Genomic DNA, 21,076 nt, shown 5'->3' on the forward strand with positions numbered 1-21,076 from the left:
ATAGCTAGAGTTTGAGTCTTCCCTTGTAGGACTTGTAAGCCTCAAGGTTCACAGCTGCTTCAAAATAAAACTAGTAAACACCCAAAAGAAGCTGCTTGTCAGGCAAAACAATAAAGCACTGAACAGTGCAAAGTAGGACATGTGTTTAAGGCCTAGGATCCTCTTTGTGAGGTACTTTTGTGGCCTTTCCAGCTGTTGCATGTGTCTAGTGAGGTGCATGCCAAATGGGGCATTATACTCTATGATTGGCCTAATGTGGGAAGAGTAGAGAGAGAGAGAAGATGACCTCTTTCTTCCTGAATGCAAAACCCTTGGTAATGAAACGTGCCCCTTAGAAGGACTTTCTGACCACAGTTGGGAATGTGGTGGCCGAAGGAGACATTGCTGTCAACCTGTGTACCCAGATCTCTTATAATGCCTTCAGTGTTCAGTGGGCTCCCATCAATGTGGTCATTAGTGGGAACTGAGTTTTTCCCAAAGGGGATGACTCATTTTTTTGGCATTAAGCTTAAGGCCATGGTTTCAACACCAGTCATTGGTCTCAGTGAGTCCTTTCTGTAGGATGTCTGCATCACTTGGGGAGTTAATAATGGCTCCCAGCTTGCAGTCTGTGAAATTGATCAGCCAGAGTTCCTCCGTGTTGGCCTGGAGTTCTGAGAAGTAGAAGCAAACAGGCAAGGACTCAGGACCAATCCTTGTGGGACTCCACTTGTGACTGGTCGGCAGTGTGGCGTGGAGTCTGCTACTTTCACACTGTGGGCTCTATCTGTGAGCCAGTTTACAACCCACCTAGTGATAGAGGCGGAGTCATATTTGCTGGTGGCACGAATCCCCTATGGTAATGCAAGGTTGCCAGTTTCTTTCTGCAACCCAAAGCCACTGTGACCATGGACACTTCCCATTTGGGTGGGGGGGGGCACTACAAGGGAAAAATAGTGCAAGGCACATGCACCCCCTCTGTGGCCATTCTCCATATAAACATTCTTGACATTAGGGCACTTGTCTTAGCACTGCAGGCCTTTCAGGACTCCATCCCTCAATGTCTGATATCTATCCAAACTAACATGTCAGTAGTCTGTTACATCAATAAGCAAGGGGAAACCCGATCCAACCCATTATACCAAGAAGCCACGAGTGTTTGGCAACGAGCATTATCTTTCAGTCATTTTCTTCTAGCACTGCATAATCCAGGGAAGTCCAATATTCTAGCGGGCACCTTGAACAGATGTATCATTCTGCCTCATGAGTAGTCCCTCAATCAAAAGGTGGCAGAACAGATTTTCTATTACTGGGGCCAACTGTGCTGCGATCTTTTTAGGCCTGTCCACAACACCAGATGCAACAGGTTCTTTGCCCTTATCCCCAGGAGAGGGAGTCAGCAAGGGAACACAGATCCACACTTGGCCTTTGGCCTTCTTTACAACTTTTTTGGACTTTTATCTCAAAATTGTTTCAAACAAGAGAGGGTGTTATCCTCATTGTCCTCTTTTGGCCTCTACAGGCATGGTTCCCCTGCCTGTAGCCTCACCTGAAACGCACTCTGTGGGTACTGGATTCCAGTGCAATTTAATTTCTCACACGTCCAGCCTGCCTCTCCCAGAAGTTCAAGCCTTCAAGTTAGCCACTTGCTTTCTCCATTTCCAATAATGGCTAGTCAGTCCAGGCTTTCTTCACAAGTGATCCACATTCTCATTTCATTCCAGAGGCCATCTTACTAGGAAGATTTACAAGCGTAAATGAAAAAGATTCTCTGTGTGCGCTACTCAAAGGAATTCAGACCCTTTCTTGGGGTGTCTTCCAACAGTCTTAGACTTTCTAGCATGTCTTTTTCAGAATGGTACCAGCTACTCTATTATCAAAGTCCAGTTGTCCACTGTTTCTAGTTTCCACATCGGAGAGAATCAGTCCCCCAGTTGCCTCTCTCTCAGGTCATCTAAATCCTTTTTGAGTGGGACATTTCTTCTCAAACCTCCTATTAGAGATCCTACCCCACCCCTTCCTTGGGGTATTGCTATTTTATTTCAAGCACTCGCTAGACCACCATTCGAACCTGAGCTAAAGGTGGACCTCCAGTTCTTAACATGGAAAATGTTATTCTTAATGGCAGTTCTGCCAGGAGGGTATTAGAACTCCATACTCTCTTGTAAACCTCTCTCTCATTCTCTCTCTCTCTATATATATATATATATATATATATATATATATATATATATATATATATATTTTTTTTTTTTTTTTTTTTTGCAAGGACAGAGTTTCTGTCCAAACTAATCATTCATTTTTACCAAAAGTAACTACCTGGACCACTTTAAATCAGAACATCAATCTCCTAGTTTTCTTCCTGAATATCTCCAGAAAGGGAGAATACATGCTGCATTTGTTGGATGTTCATGGACCTTTCTGTTTTAACATCCACTGTTGAAAAGCATTCAGAAAGTCTGAACAACTTTTTATGTCCTCAGCAGATATCCTGGATCATGGAGTTTCTAAAGTCATGTTATCAAGATGATTGCTTGCTTGCATTATACATGTATGCAAAGAAAAGGTTTAGCCTTTCTCAGACTTGTCAAAGCTCACTCTGAAAGATCTGTAGCAACCTCAACTGTTCATTTTTTTTTCTCTTTACAGCATCTATGGATGACATTTGTACAGTTCACACATTGTCAAATGTTCATACCCCATTATAAACTGAATCTTATGTCAAGAGGCAGGGCAGATTTTGGTTCTGCTGTCGTCTGGAATATCCTTCCATGAATCCACCCAGTTTTTATATAAGCTGGAGACTGTCCCATCCCTTGAACAGATGGAAGAGACATTCAGTATGAAAGTTATGTACTTAATATAATTATAAATCTCTGTTGTTTGCTTGCTTCCTTCCTCAACTCCTCTCCAACCTATCCCATTCCTGATTATGGAATTCATTATTCCTTTATACAGGTTTAACTGGATTAACCTTCTCAGAAGGCTTTCTAATGCACTGTGTAACTTCTGATCAATTTACCAACATGCATATTACCTTTGGATAGTAGCACTATTGTGTTATTACTATTATAAAGTTGTCTTCATTTTTTGCCAAACTCAGAGGTAATGTTGGGCTTTGCAGGGGGTTGTGGGTAAGGGGAGGAGCCTACGCTTGGGCGCTAAACACTTGAGTGGCCGAAGACTGATCTGTGGTTGAATCCAAGACCCATTTGTTGACGAATGATGAAAGCAGACAGCGGAGGTCTGTCATTATGGTAAGTTACATAACTTTTGTTTGTAGCGCATTGCAATCTACAGGGTATCCATATTCCATGTTGAGAGAACATTTTTCTCTTCGCAGAGTCTTTTGCAGAGTGTCCGGCGTCTCTGTCTTGGGTGAGAGATCTCTTACAATATGGAATTCCAAGAAAACATTAAAACATCTTTCTTGACTCCTCCTCACAGGATTGTTTTTCTGGGATGTTAGATATACACCACAGTTCCAAAAGCTGCTATTTGGGTTTTCCACTCTGACTTTGATCACTGCATGGGAATACTCCAGGATTTTAAGTATCATGGCTTCTATGAGTCACATGATACCCCTGGCAAGACTCCACATGAGAAAGATACGGTGGTATCTGAAGACTCTCTGGTCCTAGTACCAACACAGTTTCTCTTTTCATATCCCAATTTTGGGGTTTGTCAGAAGACAAGTCACTTGGTGGAGACAACCGATATCCCTTTCTCCCTCCCTGTTCCAAAACAGTCGGTCACCACAAACCCCTCAGACTTTCCTTGGGGAGCAGTTTCGGGAGGGGTAAAAGTGCAAGGTGTGTGGGGCAGAGAGAGATGCAAGCGCACAAATATAAAATAGGTGCTTGCCCTGATGAAGGCACTCAGCTTTCTGAATCATCTTTGGTTCTTAGGATTTTTTCAAGTTGTTTCAGACAATTCCACAGTCATGTGACACATCTAGTAAGTGGGAACCAGGTCATATCCCTTGTGCAAGCTAGCCATGTTAGCTTGGGGTATAGCTTCACACACTACAGACATCATACATTCCATCAGAGCAAAATAGTTTGACAGACTTGCTGAGCAGGACCAGAGCAGACCCTTTTGAATGGAAACGAGATCAGGGAGTCTTCCAAGATTTGTGCCATCTGTGGGGAGTTCAAGTACATCTCTTCTCTCCTCTCTGAACACTCAGCTAGCAGATTCTGTTCCAGGACTCCATTTAAGAAGGCCTGGAAGACTGATTCCTTTTCTTTTCCTTGGGCAGAATGTTCCTTTCTACTTTTCTCGCCCTTCCACTGATATCCAGGTACTTCTACAGATACTGAAGGAGTCTCCCAGGATCATTGTAGTGACTCCATTCTGGCCCAGACAGATGACATTTTCCCTTCTCTTGGAAATGGCCATGAGCAATTATCACAAGCTTTCTTTGACTGGAACTACTCGCACAAGAACAGGTGGTGTTTGATGCACTCTGACACCAGTCAACTTCAGTTGACTACCTGGATGATAGGATCTTAATTCCTTTTAGGCACTTGTTTCCTGAGGGAATGCAGCAGGTATTATTGGAAGCAGAACTTGGTAGAAAATCATATATTAGCAAACAGAAAAGGTTTTCTAGTTGGGGCCAGCAGCATAACCAGCACTCATTTAAGGCTTGTTATTCTCTGTTTTTACAATATTTGAGAGTTACCATCCTATGGCCTTTCTTACTCAACTGTCACAGTTCTTTTATCGTCCATTTCAGCTTGTCTGCCCATGGATCCTCTTTATAATGCAGTCTCATGTCAAAATATTCCTGAAAGGGGTTTTTGCATAAGTGGCATCCAAGAAAACCAGTGGTCCCTCCTTGGGATCTTAATTTTGTGTTAGAAAAACTAACAGCGATCAATATCAACCAGCAAACCTGGTTGACTTGAAGTTTTTAACATGGAAAACTGTTTTATTGAGTGCTCTGACCTCTGCAAGAAGATTGTCTGACTTGTAAGCTGTTATGGTGAGTCAACTCTACCTCATTTTTCACAGGGACAGGGTGCACAGTAGATGTTCTTCGTGTTTCACTGTTGCAGTCATAACTGTAAGGTGCTCCTGCCGGCAGGCAGCCCGAGGTCGGCCAGAATCCCAAAGTCTGGGTCCGGCGTCGGCTGTACAAGCTAGTACCCTGACGTCAGTACGCTTTGGTACATAGCCCTCAGCCGACGCCATCTTCTCCAGTCTTTCTTGTCGTGCGGTGGAAAGCAGCTCGCAAGTCGTTGGTTGGCGATTTTCGAACAGCGTATTTTGTTGTTGTCGGTCCGAAGTTCTTACTTCTCTTTTCAAAGCTAAGTACCCCGTTGGGGAATCTTTTTCTTGTTCCTCCGATGTCAGAAAAAGTTAATTGTATAACGTGTGGGAAACAAATACCTCATAAAGATTTCCACTCTTACTGTCTACCTTGCTTAGGCCCTGACCACGACGTTTCTTGTTGTCGGTTCTGTGCCAGGTTCAACTCTCGTACTATCAAGCGCCGGTACGATTGGGCTTTAAATTATTTTGGCAGACGCTTCAATTATAGAATGTCGTCGGACACTACCGGAATTCAAAAGAAGCGCAAAGACAAAATCAGGCCTCCGAGGTCCAAACAGGACTCGTTGCAGCTGGAGCCAGCGTCCGGTTCAGCTGTCGTCAGTGAGGCGCTTTTGCAGCCCCTGTTGTCCGCCACTTCTGAACCGATGGCCAATACGGACTCCCATGGGGAGCCATCAAGGCCCACTATTTTAACTGCTGCAGGACCTTCGGACGTCGCTCCTTCAGATGGGTCCGGAACCGCTGTGCAGGTACCGGCTTCTGAGGGGGTTTTCAGGCCTACTCACATCACTATTTCAAAGGCAAAGACAAAGACTCCTGTTAAGTCTAAAGTTCCTGCTCAAGCTGCTTCTGAATCTACTCCCAGGACACAGAAGCAATTATTAAAGATGGCTGAAGATTTGCTTACAATGATTAGGGGTTCTCACCCCCCCTCCTGAGAAAAGGCCTCGACAGGATGTTACTCTGGATTCCTCTGACCAGGCTTCTGTATCTTCTGTTTCTTCCTCAGATCAGGACCATTCCTTTCCTCCTTATGAGGATTCGGATGCTGAGGACTCTTTACCCTCGGCCTCTCCGCCTGAGGATTTCTCTTTTGGGGAAACCTTGCATGAGATGAGGGAACATTTTCATTGGGAAGGACAGGAGTATTCTGCTTCCAAGAAGAGGCTTAGGGAATTTCTTCTTCTTCCTCAGCATAGGCCTTTAGCTATCCCTCCTGTTTTGGACATTGTAGATGATGCTTTTTCTGAGGCTAATTTGAATCCTGACTCCATGCCTCCTGCTCCTTCTAAGCCTGATAGATTTTATAGGGTTCCTGACTCTCATTTATTCTTATTTAAAACCCTTCTGGATCCTGAAACTATTTCTCAGGGCTCTAAGGCTGCTAAGGTTGCTACTTCTAAAAATCCTATTCCCTCTGAGAAGGATTCTCGTGCTTTAGACAGGTGGGGAAAAAGGTATATACTTCTGCTACCCTGTCTGTAAGGGCTTTAAATTGCCAGTTTCTTATGTTTAAGTATCAGCAATTTCTTTTGTCTGTTTTAAAGCAAAAGCTTGCTTCCTTCCTGCATGTGCAGAGGATAAGGAACTTCAGGATGTCTTGCATGCTACTGAACAAGTGAACAAACATAGTTTACATTGTGGTTTTGATGCTTTGGATGCTTCTTGCAGGGCTGCAGCCTCTGGTACTGTTATCAGGAGACATGCCTGGCTTCGTGAACAAAGTTTACCTGAACAGGTTAAGGCTAAGTTATTAGATGCCCCTGTTCAACATGATGTTCTTTTTGGATCCAAGGCTGAGGAAGTTATTTAAAAGATGGAAGAAAAGGCAAAGTCTATGCAGACTGTAAAAGATTTCTTGCAAGTTCAGCCTCCTAGATTTTCCAGGAATTGGCCCTCTAAAAATTGGTCCTTTCCCACGTCTGACAGGCCTCAAAGGGGAAGATATAGATGCTCCAGAGGTCGTGGTCAAGATCAGGCCTCTTACAGATCTAGACAATGGACTGCTTCTTCACCTAGAAGGGGAGAAGACAGATCCCAATCTCAAAGAAAGCAAACTCAATGACTCTCTCGGTTGGGCTACGGGACCCCTTCACCTGGATGCCCCTCTCGGAGGACAGCGGTCTCTTTTTTACAGAAATTGGACTCATATTACCCAGGACAGAAGGGTATTGGACGTGATTTTAAAGGGTTACAAATTCCACTTTCACACTTTGCCAAGGGCTCACGGTTGGCCAGATCTGCCAAAACATCAATGGTCAGAGGCCTTAAATCAAGTGGATGCTCTTCTGGCCATGAGAGCCATAGAGCCTGTTCCACTCTCAGAGATGGGAAAAGGTTTTTATTCACGACTGTTTCTGGTTCCAAGAAAACAAAACTCATGGAGACCTATTCTGGACCTTTCTGTGCTAAACACCTTTTTGGAAATTCCAAAATTCAAGATGCTTACTCTGCAGCAACTAATTCCAATGCTCTCTCAGGACGCCTGGATGGTGACATTGGACTTAAAGGAAGCCTACTTACACATTCCCATCAGGCAGGAACACTGGAAATTCCTCAGGTTCAAGGCAGGTTCGAGGCACTTTCAATTCTCTGTACTGCCCTTTGGTTTATCTACTGCGCCCAGAGTCTTTACCAAGTGCCTGGCACCAGTAGTGGCTTACTGCAGACTTCAGGGGATCCAGATTTACCCCTATTTGGACGACTGCCTTATTCAGGCAGACAGCAAAGATCTTCTACTTCAGCATCTGGACTTTGTTCAACGTCTTCTCCTCCTACTGGGATTCTCAGTGAACACAAAATGTCACATTTGATCCCTTCTCAACAAATGGTATTCTTGGGAGCCCTCTTAAATACAACCTTACAAAGGGCCTTCCTCACTCCAGAAAAACAAACTCAGCTGGCTTCTACTTTCAGCACCTTGGCAACTCTATCCCAGCTCACTGCAAGGAAATTCCTGCAGGCTCTGGGCTACATGGCTTCCTGCATTCTGTTGATTCCAAACGCAAGGCTTCATATGAGAAAGCTTCAATGGTATCTGAAAAGTGTATGGTCACAGCATTACCACGATCTGGATATTCTGATTCCTCTGATCCCCTGCCTTCAGAGGGAGTTCCTCTGGTGGTCCAGGGTATGCACTTTAAACGAAGGAAAGCCTTTTCGTCTACCTCAACCTACTCAAATCCTAACCACGGACGCCTCTGATTATGCTTGGGGAGCACACTTTCTAGACAATTGCCAGCAGGGAACCTGGACAAAGGACCATCTTCACTGGCACATCAATCTGAAGGAAATGTTGGCAGTTCAAAATGCCCTTCTAGCCTTCAAGAACCTTTTGCAACCAGGGCCTCTGCTAATTCGCACAGACAACACCACGGTCATGTGGTACATCAACAAGCAGGGGGGTTCTCATTCGTACCCTTTGCAGACTAGCTATGGCTTTATGGGACACAGCTCTAAATTTGAATCTACATCTCCAGGCTCAATTCATTCCAGGGGAACAGAATCTCTTAGCAGACAGCCTGAGCAGAAACATTTCAGATCCTCACGAATGGATGCTAGACACCAACTTATTCAACAGGATTACTGCAGTTTGGGGATGTCCCCAGATAGATCTGTTTGCATCCCATCTCAATCATCAGCTGCCTCGCTTTTGCACCAGGTCCTTCCACAAAACAGCTTGGAGAGTGGATGCCCTGTCCTTCAGCTGGAGAAGCCTTTCAGGATATGCCTTCCCTCCTCTTCCTCTACTACCTCGGGTATTACTGAAGATAAAACAGGACAAGCCCAAGTTCCTCATCTTGATTGCTCCAAATTGGCCTCGACAGTTTTGGTATCCAACTTTAAAACACCTGTTCTTGGGGCCTCCTTGGATTCTCCCTCTGAACCCTTCGCTTCTGTCCCAGCATCAGGGTCAGTTACTACATTCCAATCTCAAGACCCTTTGCCTGGCAGCTTGGCTCTTCAAAGGAATTTGATTTCCTCTAGTCTTCCCAAACAAGTTTTGGATGTTCTTCTGGAAGCTAGACGGCCTAGCACTAGGAAATCCTATGCCTCTAAATGGAAGAGGTTTTGTATTTGGATGCAGGACCGAGGCTCGGATCCTCTGGTTCCTGATCTCTCTCCTATTTTGCTTTACCTTTCGGAACTTTTATCTAAAGGACTTTCCTTTTCTTCCTTTAAGATTCATGCTTCTGCTATTTATGCTCATTTCAGTTCTGATCCTCCTGTTTTTTTTCATCCTTTGGTGAAGCAATTCTTGAGAGGGGCTAAAAATTTGCGGCCTCCCAGGACCCCTCCTGTCCCTGCCTGGGATCTTAATTATGTTTTAGAAAAACTTACTTTGCCTCCTTTTGAGCCTGCTGCATCTTCAGATATCAAGTTTTTATCTTGGAAGACTGTCATTTTATTAGCATTGACCTTTGCCAGAAGGGTCTCAGAGTTGCAAGCTCTCATGGCTGTGGAACCATACCTTATTTTCCATCAGGACAGAGTATCCTTGAGGACCAATCCTACTTTCATGCCTAAGGTGATTTCGAAAGTGGCTTTAAATCAGACAATTCACCTTCCTACTTTCTTTCCAAATCCTCAAAATATAGGGGAAAGGATTTTGCATTCATTAGATGTGCACAGACAATTACGATTTTACCTGGACAAGACTAAAGAGTTCAGACAGTCTAATCAATTGTTTGTTTCTTTTGCCTCCAGTTCTCTTGGAGAGCCTATTTCTAAACAAACTATTTCCAAATGGATTGCTTATGGAATCAGATTTTGTTACACTCATCATGGGAAACAGTTTCCAGGTACCATTAGAAGTCATTCTACTAGAGCAGCTGCCACTTCTACAGCTTTCCTCAGAGGAGTCCCTACCAAGGATATCTTGGAAGCTGCCACTTGGAGTTCTGTGCATACTTTTTCCAAGCACTACAATCTCCCTCTGTTTTCTAAGACCAGGGCAGGCTTTGCCTCTGCTGTTTTGCAGGGTATTCTTGCCTCCCCTTCTTCTATCTAAAGCCTCCTCCCCTTTTACACTGCTTTGGGATTCCACCCTACAGTTATGACTGCAACAGTGAAACACGAAGAACATAGTACAGTTGTGTACACCTACCATAAATGTAGATGTTCGAGTGTCTTCACTGTTGCAGTCGGGGTTTCCCTCCGTCCTATCCCCTCTTTTTTCTACCTTTTCCTTTTTTGTGGTGTATTTGTGTTTCCTTGTTGGATTCATTTTTGTTTTATTGGGGCAAGAAAGGCTGGAGAAGATGGCGTCGGCTGAGGGCTATGTACCAAAGCGTACTGACGTCAGGGTACTAGCTTGTACAGCCGACGCCGGACCCAGACTTTGGGATTCTGGCTGACCTCGGGCTGCCTGCCGGCAGGAGCACCCTACAGTTATGACTGCAACAGTGAAGACACTCGAACATCTACATTTATGATAGGTGTACACAACTGTACTTTCCCGTGTCTTTGGTCACTAATTGTTGTAATGCCTTAAGACTCTAATGTTATTAATGATTATAGTCCAAGGTCAGCAGGTAACAGAGAAGGTGTGATCATTTCTAAAAGCGTTTGTAATAATGGTCACCATTTCTCTAAGTTGGAGTGACTACTAAGTGAGAATATACAAATGGAGGGTATGTTTGGGGACTTTCTCACTTGCAAAAACTCTGTTTTGTGTTGATCACAAATTCATTAATTACTGATGTACCTGAGTACATGTTCAGCGTTTACTTACTTGCATTATTGAGATTCATGCCAAAATGGATGAGCATTTGAACTCTTGTGTATTTTGATGCAGTGTAGTTGACTGGTACTAACCTTGTAAAACTAGAGCACATTTATTGAGACATACATGTTCATGATGCTAGCACTGAAAACATTATTCCTCACTTATAATGTAAGGCCCCTATATGCCAGCTCTGGACAGGGAATGTACTTAACCTGCACATTGCCAATAAGATAATTTTTAGTTTTCTTCTGTCACTGGAGTTGTCTCTGGTCCCCTGAGTATGTGCCAGATACCTTCCACTGTTTGTGGATTTGTGGACACAAGTTGGCAATTTTTCTTTTTCTGGATAATGGTGTTTTTTTTTTAAGATCAGAGTACAGGAGCTGTTACCCAGCAGGTCAGACTAAGAATTTCTTTGATGCTGTCCCCTGCATATCAAAGTAATTATCAACAACCTCCCCTTCCCATTTTTACACATGGTTGGGGTGTCAGATCAATGTTATTCGGTGTGGCTAAATCACCTATAGTAGATCAGAGTAACCTGCAGAAAACCATCCCTGACTACTGCAACTTCTGTGACTTTTTTGTGGGCTGTCAGAGACTCTGTCCAGGTAAGTCTTTCTGGCCGTCAACCGATACAGTTGTAGACTGAGAATGTAAAGAGAGATTTCTTTCAACATCAGACTCTTACAGTGAGGCAGTACCTAAGGTTTCTGGCATGTTTGTGATCTTGCATCCTTCCAATTCCTAATGTAAGACTTCTCATAAGAATTCCAAAGTGGACTTCCAAAAATCTGAAACCAGTTTTCAGATTATCTAGTGTTGGTGATTTCTCTTTCTTGCACTTTGTAATGGAGGAATTTATGTGGTGGGTGGATCCTGTCAACCTTTCCAAAATGATACCTCTACTTACTTTGCAAGTAACTCAGCAGCTGAGGAAGTTCGGTTTAGGCTACGCTTGGGCAGCCCATATCAGCAGTCTTGGTGCAAAGCAATTGTTCTCAACAGGAAAGGTTTTCATACCGCATACTGATGTAGAAGAAAGTACAGTACCACTGCTTCGATGTTTTTTAAGGCATCATTCATTCATTCTTGCCTCCTTCAAATCAGTATGGACAACATCGCTGTTGTGGTAGTGCTATATTACTGCAGATAGGAAAGAGGGCACTACGTCATTCTTACTTTGCAGAAAATTTTTGATCTGGCATTGGGCCACTCAGCACAGTACAGCTTTCACCACAGTATTTTGCATGACTACAGGAACCAACTAAGGTTCCCTCAGCATGCAAGATGGTTTAGGCTGTGAATGGAAGCTTGATTCACTTCAGGACATTGCACAAAACTGGGGTGTGGCAGAATTATATGTTTGCCATACATCTCAGCAGTCCGATCCAGACCTTTGCTCCATGTTGCCTTACTACTTAGTTTATGTAATGGATGTCTTGTTACCATGTACTCAAAATTTGCATAATTCCTCCCCTCAGTTCTGTGATTCAGAAAGTACCACTGACTGAAGCAAAGCAGACATCTCATTTTTGTCGATCCTCTTTTACCAAGACAGATGGCTAATTTCCCCAAGAGAAGAAATTCTATTTATCTTTTCTGACCCTTGCCTCTGCTTGTCCTTGCTAAGGCAACTGCAGGGTAGAGTCCTACATCCCCCTTTTGCAGGAATGTCTATCCGCTTCAGATATAGGTAATTTCTTATAATTACTTATTTTGCCAAGTCTTGAATATACTAAAGGAAGCCAGAAGACTTTGCTTACAAGTATGTCATACCTGCAGAAGATGTTTGACTTTTCGACTGTCACAAAGGAGCGGGAACCGTTAATCTATTGTGTCTGTATGGTCCTGTATCATCTTAAACCTTTTTTGAAGTCAGACTGGGGAGTGTTCCTTGTGGAAGATGTAAAATTTGTAACAGGATGAGGAATTTAAATGGAAAAAAGATCAATGGAAATGCTTATATAACAGGGTTTAGCTTCAATTGCTGTTCTTGTGAAGCAGTATATGTAATAGGGTGTGGATGCACACCCACAAAATGTTATATTGGCCAAACCAAAAGAATGGTTAAAACATGCATTATGGAACACTTAGGGGACATTAGACATAGGTTAGATAGTCCCGTGACATTCCACTTCCATACTGCTCATGGGGGATCTGAGACTAGTTTATTTTTCAACGTTTTGGGTAAACCCAATTGCAGTCAGGATGATATTTTTGCACAGAAATTATCATTGGAAACTAAATTCATTATAAATCAGGACATTACATCCTACTAGTTTGAATTTGGAATTGAATCTCCATGTTTAAAATGTAAAAATAAAATTCATATACTTAACGTGTATTTAGGCAGTACAGTATGTATGGCATTTTGTTAAAAATATAGGCTTTAAGGAATAGCATGATTAATGGGGGCATTTGGGGTTGAATTTGTACTGAATCTGTATTTGTATTTTATTCACATTTGTATTCATGTATTTAATAATACGGCACTTTAACAAAAATGGAGGTTTTTTAATTGGTCCAGTAATGAAGTATTAATGGGACCAGTTTCAGTATGATGATTGATATAAATTAACTGCATTTGGTAGTGTTTATTATTCCTTGAAGGCTACGGCTGAGGTACCAGGAGGCACCATTAAAATATACAATCTTGCGGTGTACTCTGTGGCTCCTTCGTATTTTTTTTGGTTACATTTTGTTTTTCTTGCTACTTGGAATATTCCTTCATCAGGTACATCAAAGCACATCTCCACAGTTTCTGCTTGTATACAAGTCTTTCCTTAGAGGGCAGAATAATCCCCTATGAAAGCCTTCTTGGAAGGAATCCTGTACTTTAAAGCCTCCTCTATCTCTGCTTCTTGAGATTCATGTTCCATGCTGGAAAGCCCAACACTCTGCATTTGAATTACCTGACATAGTGGACTTATAGATAACTATTTTGAAAAAGTAGGGAGTCTATGCAGGATTTGTGGGTAATCCACCCTATACATATCCTTTTATAATGAAATGTGTATCTTAAGATTAGTCTTCCTTTTTTGTCTAAAGTGATCTCAGCAGTCTGTAAATCAGTCTATTTAGAGCCCAGTTTTGTATGCAAACTGCCAGTGTGAAGAAGAAAATCTCTTGCATATAGCGGATACACCTAGATAGCTAAGGTACTAGCCTGTGCATACTTATCTTTAGGAAAATGTTTTTTGTGTCCTTTATGAAAGATAAAGAGGACCTCTGTGTAATAAGTGTCAGAATTGATGGCCACACTTCATTTCTTTTTGCTATGGATATTGCGTATTAAAGTGTATGGCACTGTCATAACTATTTTTTATTAGAACAGCAGCAACTTCATCAGTTTACTTTGGAAATTATTTTGCACAAGCTGTTTATTGATTGCTGAATGGGCTGCTGTCCATACCTTCACCAGAGTCAGCAAGTTGGGAGCACGGTCGAAGGGAGTAAGACAAGTTCTGACTATTTTGTCCTACAGGGGATCATGTAACTGCCCACTTTCCAGGGATAACCAAGTATTGTTTGGAATTCTATCCAGATATCATGGGTTTACTGCTGTAGTCACCATCTCCAAAGAAGGTGGCACATTTGTAACACTTAACTTTACTAAAGAGAAATTGTAACTGTAATGCTTCTTTCCTTTGACTGTGATTACACTTTTATTACACAGATTAACTATTAATTGCCTTTGGAGAAATACTAACTGAAGTGACTAGGACATCTGTCATTTTTTTGAGAAACTGTAGAACATCTGTAGAGGACAAATAGAAACCACAAAACAAAATTGTTTTACAGCTGGATGCCCAGATTTTTGTTTTGAAAACCTTAGTACCATGATTTTAAACTTATAGACTTTTTTTTTTTTTTGGTATTTAGGTATGGTTTGGGAATGATATATTACAAACAAGAGAAGTTTAACCTAGCAGAAATGCATTTCCAGAAAGCACTTGACATCAATCCCCAAAGTTCTGTTCTCCTGTGTCACGTTGGTGTGGTAAGTAAAGAGTGGCTAAATTTAATTATCCTTCAGTTTTTATTAATTTGAGAATTTGTGGAAAAAATAGTGTGATAGACCTTGTGTTTTTTTTTTTTGTGTGCGCGTCTCTGCCTACCTGCCACAAAACTTGATATTGTGCTCTGAATGTATGCACTTTGGAGAAAATAAAATCCCCACAAATTACTACATTTCTACACATGGTCTACATTAGGAGCAGTGGCCTCCATTTTACTCGTCATGGTACATTCTACACCAGGTGGGTTGTAAATCTTCTTAGAAAGTTATTGATCATCTTCATGTTTCACTGTTGCTGTCATCACCTGTGGGTTATCCCTGCTGTGGTAGCCCTCGTTCGACCTGAATACCAGAGTCAGTGTTTTTGTGTGCTGGCTCCCGTCGCCTGTAGTCTGACGTCAAGTCATCAGTGCTATAAAGCAAGGCACCAGATGTCATAACCCCAGTCTTTCTTGCCGTGGAGCCCGTAGCAGAAGCAGTCACACGAGTGCCGGTCAGTCACTACCAGAAGTTGAATTTCAGCAGAAAACATCTAAAGCTAAGTACCCTGTTGGGGACCCTTTTTGCTAGCTCTAACCAATGTCCTTAAAAGTTAACAATTGTCTTGGCTGTGGAAAGCAGATTCCACACCAAGACTTTCACTCTTACTGCATCACTTTAGACCCAGACCACAACGTCCCTTGTTGCCAGTTCTGTGCCCTCTTTAATGCGAGAACCATTCACCCTAGAGCTCTTTTTGTAGACAATTATTTTCGTGTTCCGTCTTCGAATTCCGATATGACATCCATCAGCCAACAATCTGTCGGTATTCCAAAAAAAGAAGAGATGAAGATAGAGACAGGCCACACAAGGCTAAGCCTTCCAACGATGCTACTGCTAAGCAAGTTGTCATTTCTCCAGATTTCAGTGAGGCGCTTTCTGACTGATTCCTGACTCGTTATCTACGCAAACCTCTGATGAGACCCTTTTGGAGTCTGGTATGCCGGCGAAATCTACTTCGTCTTCCGAGCCTTTGGCTGTCACTGCCTCAGTTGGGTCCAGAGCCGCGATGCAGGCACCGACTTCCGAGGAGGCCTTTTGCACTACCAAATCTAGACAAAAAACGTCTTTGCATCTGACTACCGCTACTCAGAGACCGACTGATTCTGTCAGACCTAGAAGCCAGGCAGCTCCTAGGAAATTTGCTTCTAGCCACCATCTTGCTACTGCTCTCCCAACCCAAGCTCAAATGCTTAAAATGACGGAGGATCTCATCTCCCTTATCTGAGGTACTCAGGCCCCACTCCTAAAAGGAAAAGGCATCCTTCTCCAGAAATTGACAGGCCAGGAGTCTGAGGAATCTGATTATTCTGCTTTTCAAGAGGAACAACATCCCTTAACTATTTGAGGATTCGGATGCATTGGAGTCCATCCCTTCTGCCTCCCTCCAGAATACCTCTGTTTTGGGGAAACCCTTCATTCCCTCAGGGAACACTTCCAATGGGAATCTCAAGACTTCCCGCAGTCTAAGAAAAGACTTGGAGAGTTTCTGGACCTGCCCCAGCACAGACCCCTGGCCATCCCACCTATTTTGGAGGTGGTGGATGATGTTTTCTATGAATCCAGCTTAGCCCCTGATGCTCTGCCTCCTGCTCCAAGTAAACCTGAACAGAGTACCGGATTCTCTCAAATACCTGTATAGGAATCCTGCTGCAGACCCTGAGGTCATTACACAGGGACCCAAAGGAGCTAAGACTAGTTCTGCCAAGAATCCTCTTCCTTCTGACAAAGACTCCAGAGCTCTGGACAGATGAGGTAAGAAAGTATACACCTCTGCAACCTTAGTTATCAGAGCACTCAGTTGTCAGTTCCATATGTTAAAATATCAACAACACACTTTGGAACAATTAAAACAGAAGATTGCTACCTCTCCTGACTATACCAACTCAAAAGAGCTGGCAGAATTACTACACTCTGCTTGTCAAGTGGCCAAGCATTCATTACAATGTGGATATGACACCGTAGAAGCCTCTAGCTGGGCAGCAGTGTCAGGATCTGTTATTAGGAGACAAGCATGACTGAAGGAACAACCTCTCCCTGATCATGTCAAGGCTAAACTTATTGATGCACCCCTAGACAAGGAGCACCTGTTTGGGGTAAAAGCAGAAGTGCTTAAAAAGATAGAAGAGAAAGCAAAATCTGTGCAAACAGTAAAAGATTTCTTTCAAGTTCAACCTCCCAGATTCAGCAGGAACTTTCCCTCTAAGCACTGGGCCTTCCCTGCACCCAGCAGACAGGGCCAAGGTAAGCCCTGCAAGGACAGGCCAACCAGGCCCTTATCCCAGGGCCAGCAAAGAAGCAAACAATGGACCACTTCTGTCTCTAAGGCAGGGAGTTCTAAGCCAAGCGTTTATGGCAAGCACTCACAATGACTTTCCCTCCCCCCTCTGCTCTCCCGTCACTCATCAAAAACTAGGAGGAAGGCTCACCCTCTTCAAAGACAATTGGCTTTCTATGACCAAGGACCAGTGGGTCTTAAAAAATCATTTCTTAGGGATACAGATTATCTTTCAACAAACTCTCAATTCCAAGAGGGTACCCAGACCTCCCCCCAAACCAGTGAGAAGAGGTATTGAAACAGGTCCAAACTCTAATATATCCCAGGGGGCAGTAGAACCTGTCCCTCCAAATCAAACAGGAAAAAGTTTTTACTCCTGACTTATTCCTTGTTCCCAGAAATGAGGTCACCTGGCACCCCATCCTGGATCTATCCAAGCTGAACAGCTCCTTGGTGGTCCCCAAATTCAAAATGCTTACTTTGCAGCAGCTCCTGCCTATGCTAACAAAAAATGCCTGGCTTGTGACACTAGACCTGAGGGATTCCTACCTCCACATCCCCATCAGGGAATTGTGCAGAAAATTCCTGCACTTCAGAGCAGGCTATCAACACTTTCAGTTCTCTGTACTGCCCTTTGTCTTATCTACTGCTCCCAGAGTATTCACCAAATGCTTGGCCCCGGCTATAACATTCTGCAAACAGAGAAATATACAGATTTACCCTTAACTGGATGACTGCCTCATTCAGGCAGAGGACAAAGAAAAGTTTCTCCAGGACCTTCTCTTTGTCAAATCTCTCCTTAGTTCCCTAGGGCTCACAGTCAACGAGAAAAAATCGAAACAAAACCCCACCAGGAAAATTATTTTCCTGGGAGCTGTGCTAGACACAGCATCCCAAATGGCCTTCCTATCCCCAGAAAAGCAGAGCTTCCTGCCTCTCTACTAAACCTAGCTGGCTTCCAGAAGCTACCGCACTGCGAGGAAGTTCCTGCAAACCCTGGGATACATGGCATCTTGCATCTTTCTTATCCCCCTCGCCAGACTTCACATGAGTAAACTTCACTGGTACTTAAAGAACCTTTGGTGTCCGCACACTCACTCCCTAGAGACCATACTCCCTCTGATCCCATATAGAAGGGCCAAATTTCTCTGGTGGGCAGAGGTCTGTGCCATGAACAAGGGTCTTCCCTTCATCCTCCACCCTTCCGGCGAAACCATCACTACCGACACCTCAGACATTGCTTGGGACGCTCACCTAGCAGGCATGTGTACTCAAGGCCTTGTTAATGCCCAGCAACTTCACTTGCACATCAATCAGAATCGATGGCAGTACAAAAGGTTCTGACTTCCTTCCAACCCCATCTCAGGCCAAGGGTGGTCCTCATAAAAACAGACACCACCACAGTGATGTGGTACATCAACAAGCAGGGGGGGGCACCCATTCTTAGCCCCTGTGCAGGTTAGCCATGAGTCTCTGGCTTACAGCCACCTCCATGGGGCTACATCTAATTACCCAATACCTACCAGGGGTCAACAACACCCTGGCAGACCACCTAAGCAGAAACTTACTGGACCCCAATGAATGGCAGTTCCACAGAGAAATCTTTCTGCAAATCACTCAGGAATGGGGGACCCCAGAAGTGGATCTCTTTGCCTCGCACCTCAACCACCAGCTGCAGAGGTTCTGCACCAGGGAGTTACATCTCCTAGCGTGGAAATTGGATGCCTTGACCTTCCCCTGGAACTTCCTCTTTGTGTATGCGTTCCCTCCTCTGCCCCTTATTCCCAAGATTCTGATCAAACTAAGAGAGGAGAGACCAAGGGCCATCCTCATTGCTCCAGACTGGCCCAGACAGCATTGGTAGCCCCTGTTACGCAGCCTGACCTTATAGCCCCCAAAGCTGCTTCCCCTGATGTCAGACCTCTTGATCCCGGACATGGGGAAGATACTGCACCCAGACCTACAGGCTCTCAATCTTTCAGGATGGCTTGTACACTAAAAACTAACAAGGAGTCCCTGTTAAGCAAACAAATGAGAAGAAAATACTTCCAAATCCTGCAGAATGTGTTGAAGACAAGGAGAAACAGCAACGAGAGGAGAAGACTTCAGGACACCACCACGGCAACTTAATTCTTCAAATTCCAAATGAACAACCCAATAAGAGCAAATGATTTATTAAAATGAGCAGACAGTCAAAAACAAACAAAATAATAGTAATAATAGCATCCGATAAGCACTTTCGACTAATTCAGCCTTCATCAGATCGTAACGCTTATTTCAATACCAACATTTAAAAAGAGTGCATTAACCAATCATTTTTCTGTTTCTGACATCCCAATTGAACTAACAACCAATGATTATAAGGAGAGTACTGATTGCTTATAGGAGGAAAAAACAGTGCTATCGGCCAAACAGATGGTCGGAATAAGCTCCATTCAATATTTTCAAAACCAATCAGATGGCAGTTTTAAACACCAATCATTGTTCTTCCTCTCTCTTAATCTCTTTCCTTATAAGTTATAGCATCTACTGTATAAAGTAAACATCCAATGGCATTAGCTCTTCATTAGGGCTAATAGCCAATCGAACGATGAATACTCATCTCTCCAGTATAGGCCTCATGGAAAGACAATTCTCCAATGTTTAAAGCGATAAATCTAATCTCTTGTTGGACCAAAAACAAGGCTTACGGCCAAATGAAAAATCAAGGTGCGCTCCATTTACAGTAGGGCTATAAAAAATAGCTATTCAGTAGCGCTAGCCCTTCATTCAGGTTTAAAACCAATTAATTAATTAATTAAGCATTTTGATTTTATTTTTTTACGCTTTCTCTTGTCAGCCGAAATAGTGCGACAAGGTTAGAAGTGTTGTTGAATGTTTCATTTAAATAGTGGCTTTTAACACTTTACATTCTTTATATTTAGCTCCATACATAGTTTGGACTGCTTTACAGACAACAATTTACTAAGAATACACTGACATTATAGTCTATATAACTAAAAAAGGAGCTTACTTTGGTTTTTCTCATCTCTTAGTATTATGCATATAGCATCGCTGATAGGTAATTGCAGGATATAAAACATTACTGATTGGTTTACATTGCTATTACACCATTGGCTCAAAATATGATTATAACCACATGGCATAGGTTCTTACTTATTTTTGTATGAATACTATTGGTACATTAGAACCGTAGGTATAGTTACGTTTCACTTGGAAACACATACATTACTTTTTGATTTCTTTTTTGCTTTACATTACCATCTGGTCATACCTAAATAAGTAGGAATTTATGGGCACAAAGGACCAATAGTAGCAGAGTTTAATATATTTTAGTAGCTCCACCTTGGTGTCGAACTATATACTAAGTTTTGAATATGATAATTTCTACTATTTGGTCAAGCGACCCACTTCTAAACGTTTATTAAGCTTTTTAATTTTATTATATACGCTTCTTTTATCAGCGGAGATAGGGCGACTGACTAGGAAATGTTGACTAAGCGTTTTATTTCAAATATTTTAAACAGTTTAAATTGTTGCAATTTATTTTTTAAATAGTTTTACAAGTTACATTTGACAATACATACATGTTTCAAGCAGCCCAACGAGTGGAAAATAACTATAGCAGTTACACTGACGACTTAGTCAGTTTAACGAGTGATTTTCCCATCTCTAATGTTTTTGAGCGACCCACTTCAAAAAGTTTATTAGAGCATTTTTATTTTTTTATTACATACGCTTCTTTTATCAGAGGAGATAGGGCGACAAACTTGGAAATGTTGATGGGTCGTTTTATTTTAAACAGGTCAAATTGTTGCAAGTTATTTTTTAAACAGTGTAAATTGTTGCAAGTTACATTTGACAATACATACATGTTTTGAACTGTCTAACGAATGGAAAATAACTACAGCATATACAATGACGACATAGTATAACGTGATTTTCTAACATTTTTGTATTATGAAAATTG

The 21,076-nt window shown here is 42.6% G+C and overlaps 1 protein-coding gene across 1 annotated transcript in view; it reads left to right on the top strand.

Annotated features, from left to right (window-relative positions):
• Positions 1 to 21,076, top strand: part of CDC27 (cell division cycle 27) — a 2,763,676-nt gene that overhangs the window by 2,024,042 nt on the left and 718,558 nt on the right. Inside the window, exon 20 of the mRNA XM_044055179.1 lies at positions 14,654 to 14,771. Within this exon, the coding sequence (XP_043911114.1) occupies positions 14,654 to 14,771 (118 nt within the window). The remainder of the gene's footprint in view (positions 1 to 14,653; positions 14,772 to 21,076) is intronic.

Source organism: Protopterus annectens, chromosome 13.part0 (assembly GCF_019279795.1).
Source record: "Protopterus annectens isolate FY-2018-M chromosome 13.part0, PAN1.0, whole genome shotgun sequence".
In the NCBI taxonomy this organism is placed as follows: Eukaryota; Metazoa; Chordata; order Ceratodontiformes; family Protopteridae; genus Protopterus; species Protopterus annectens.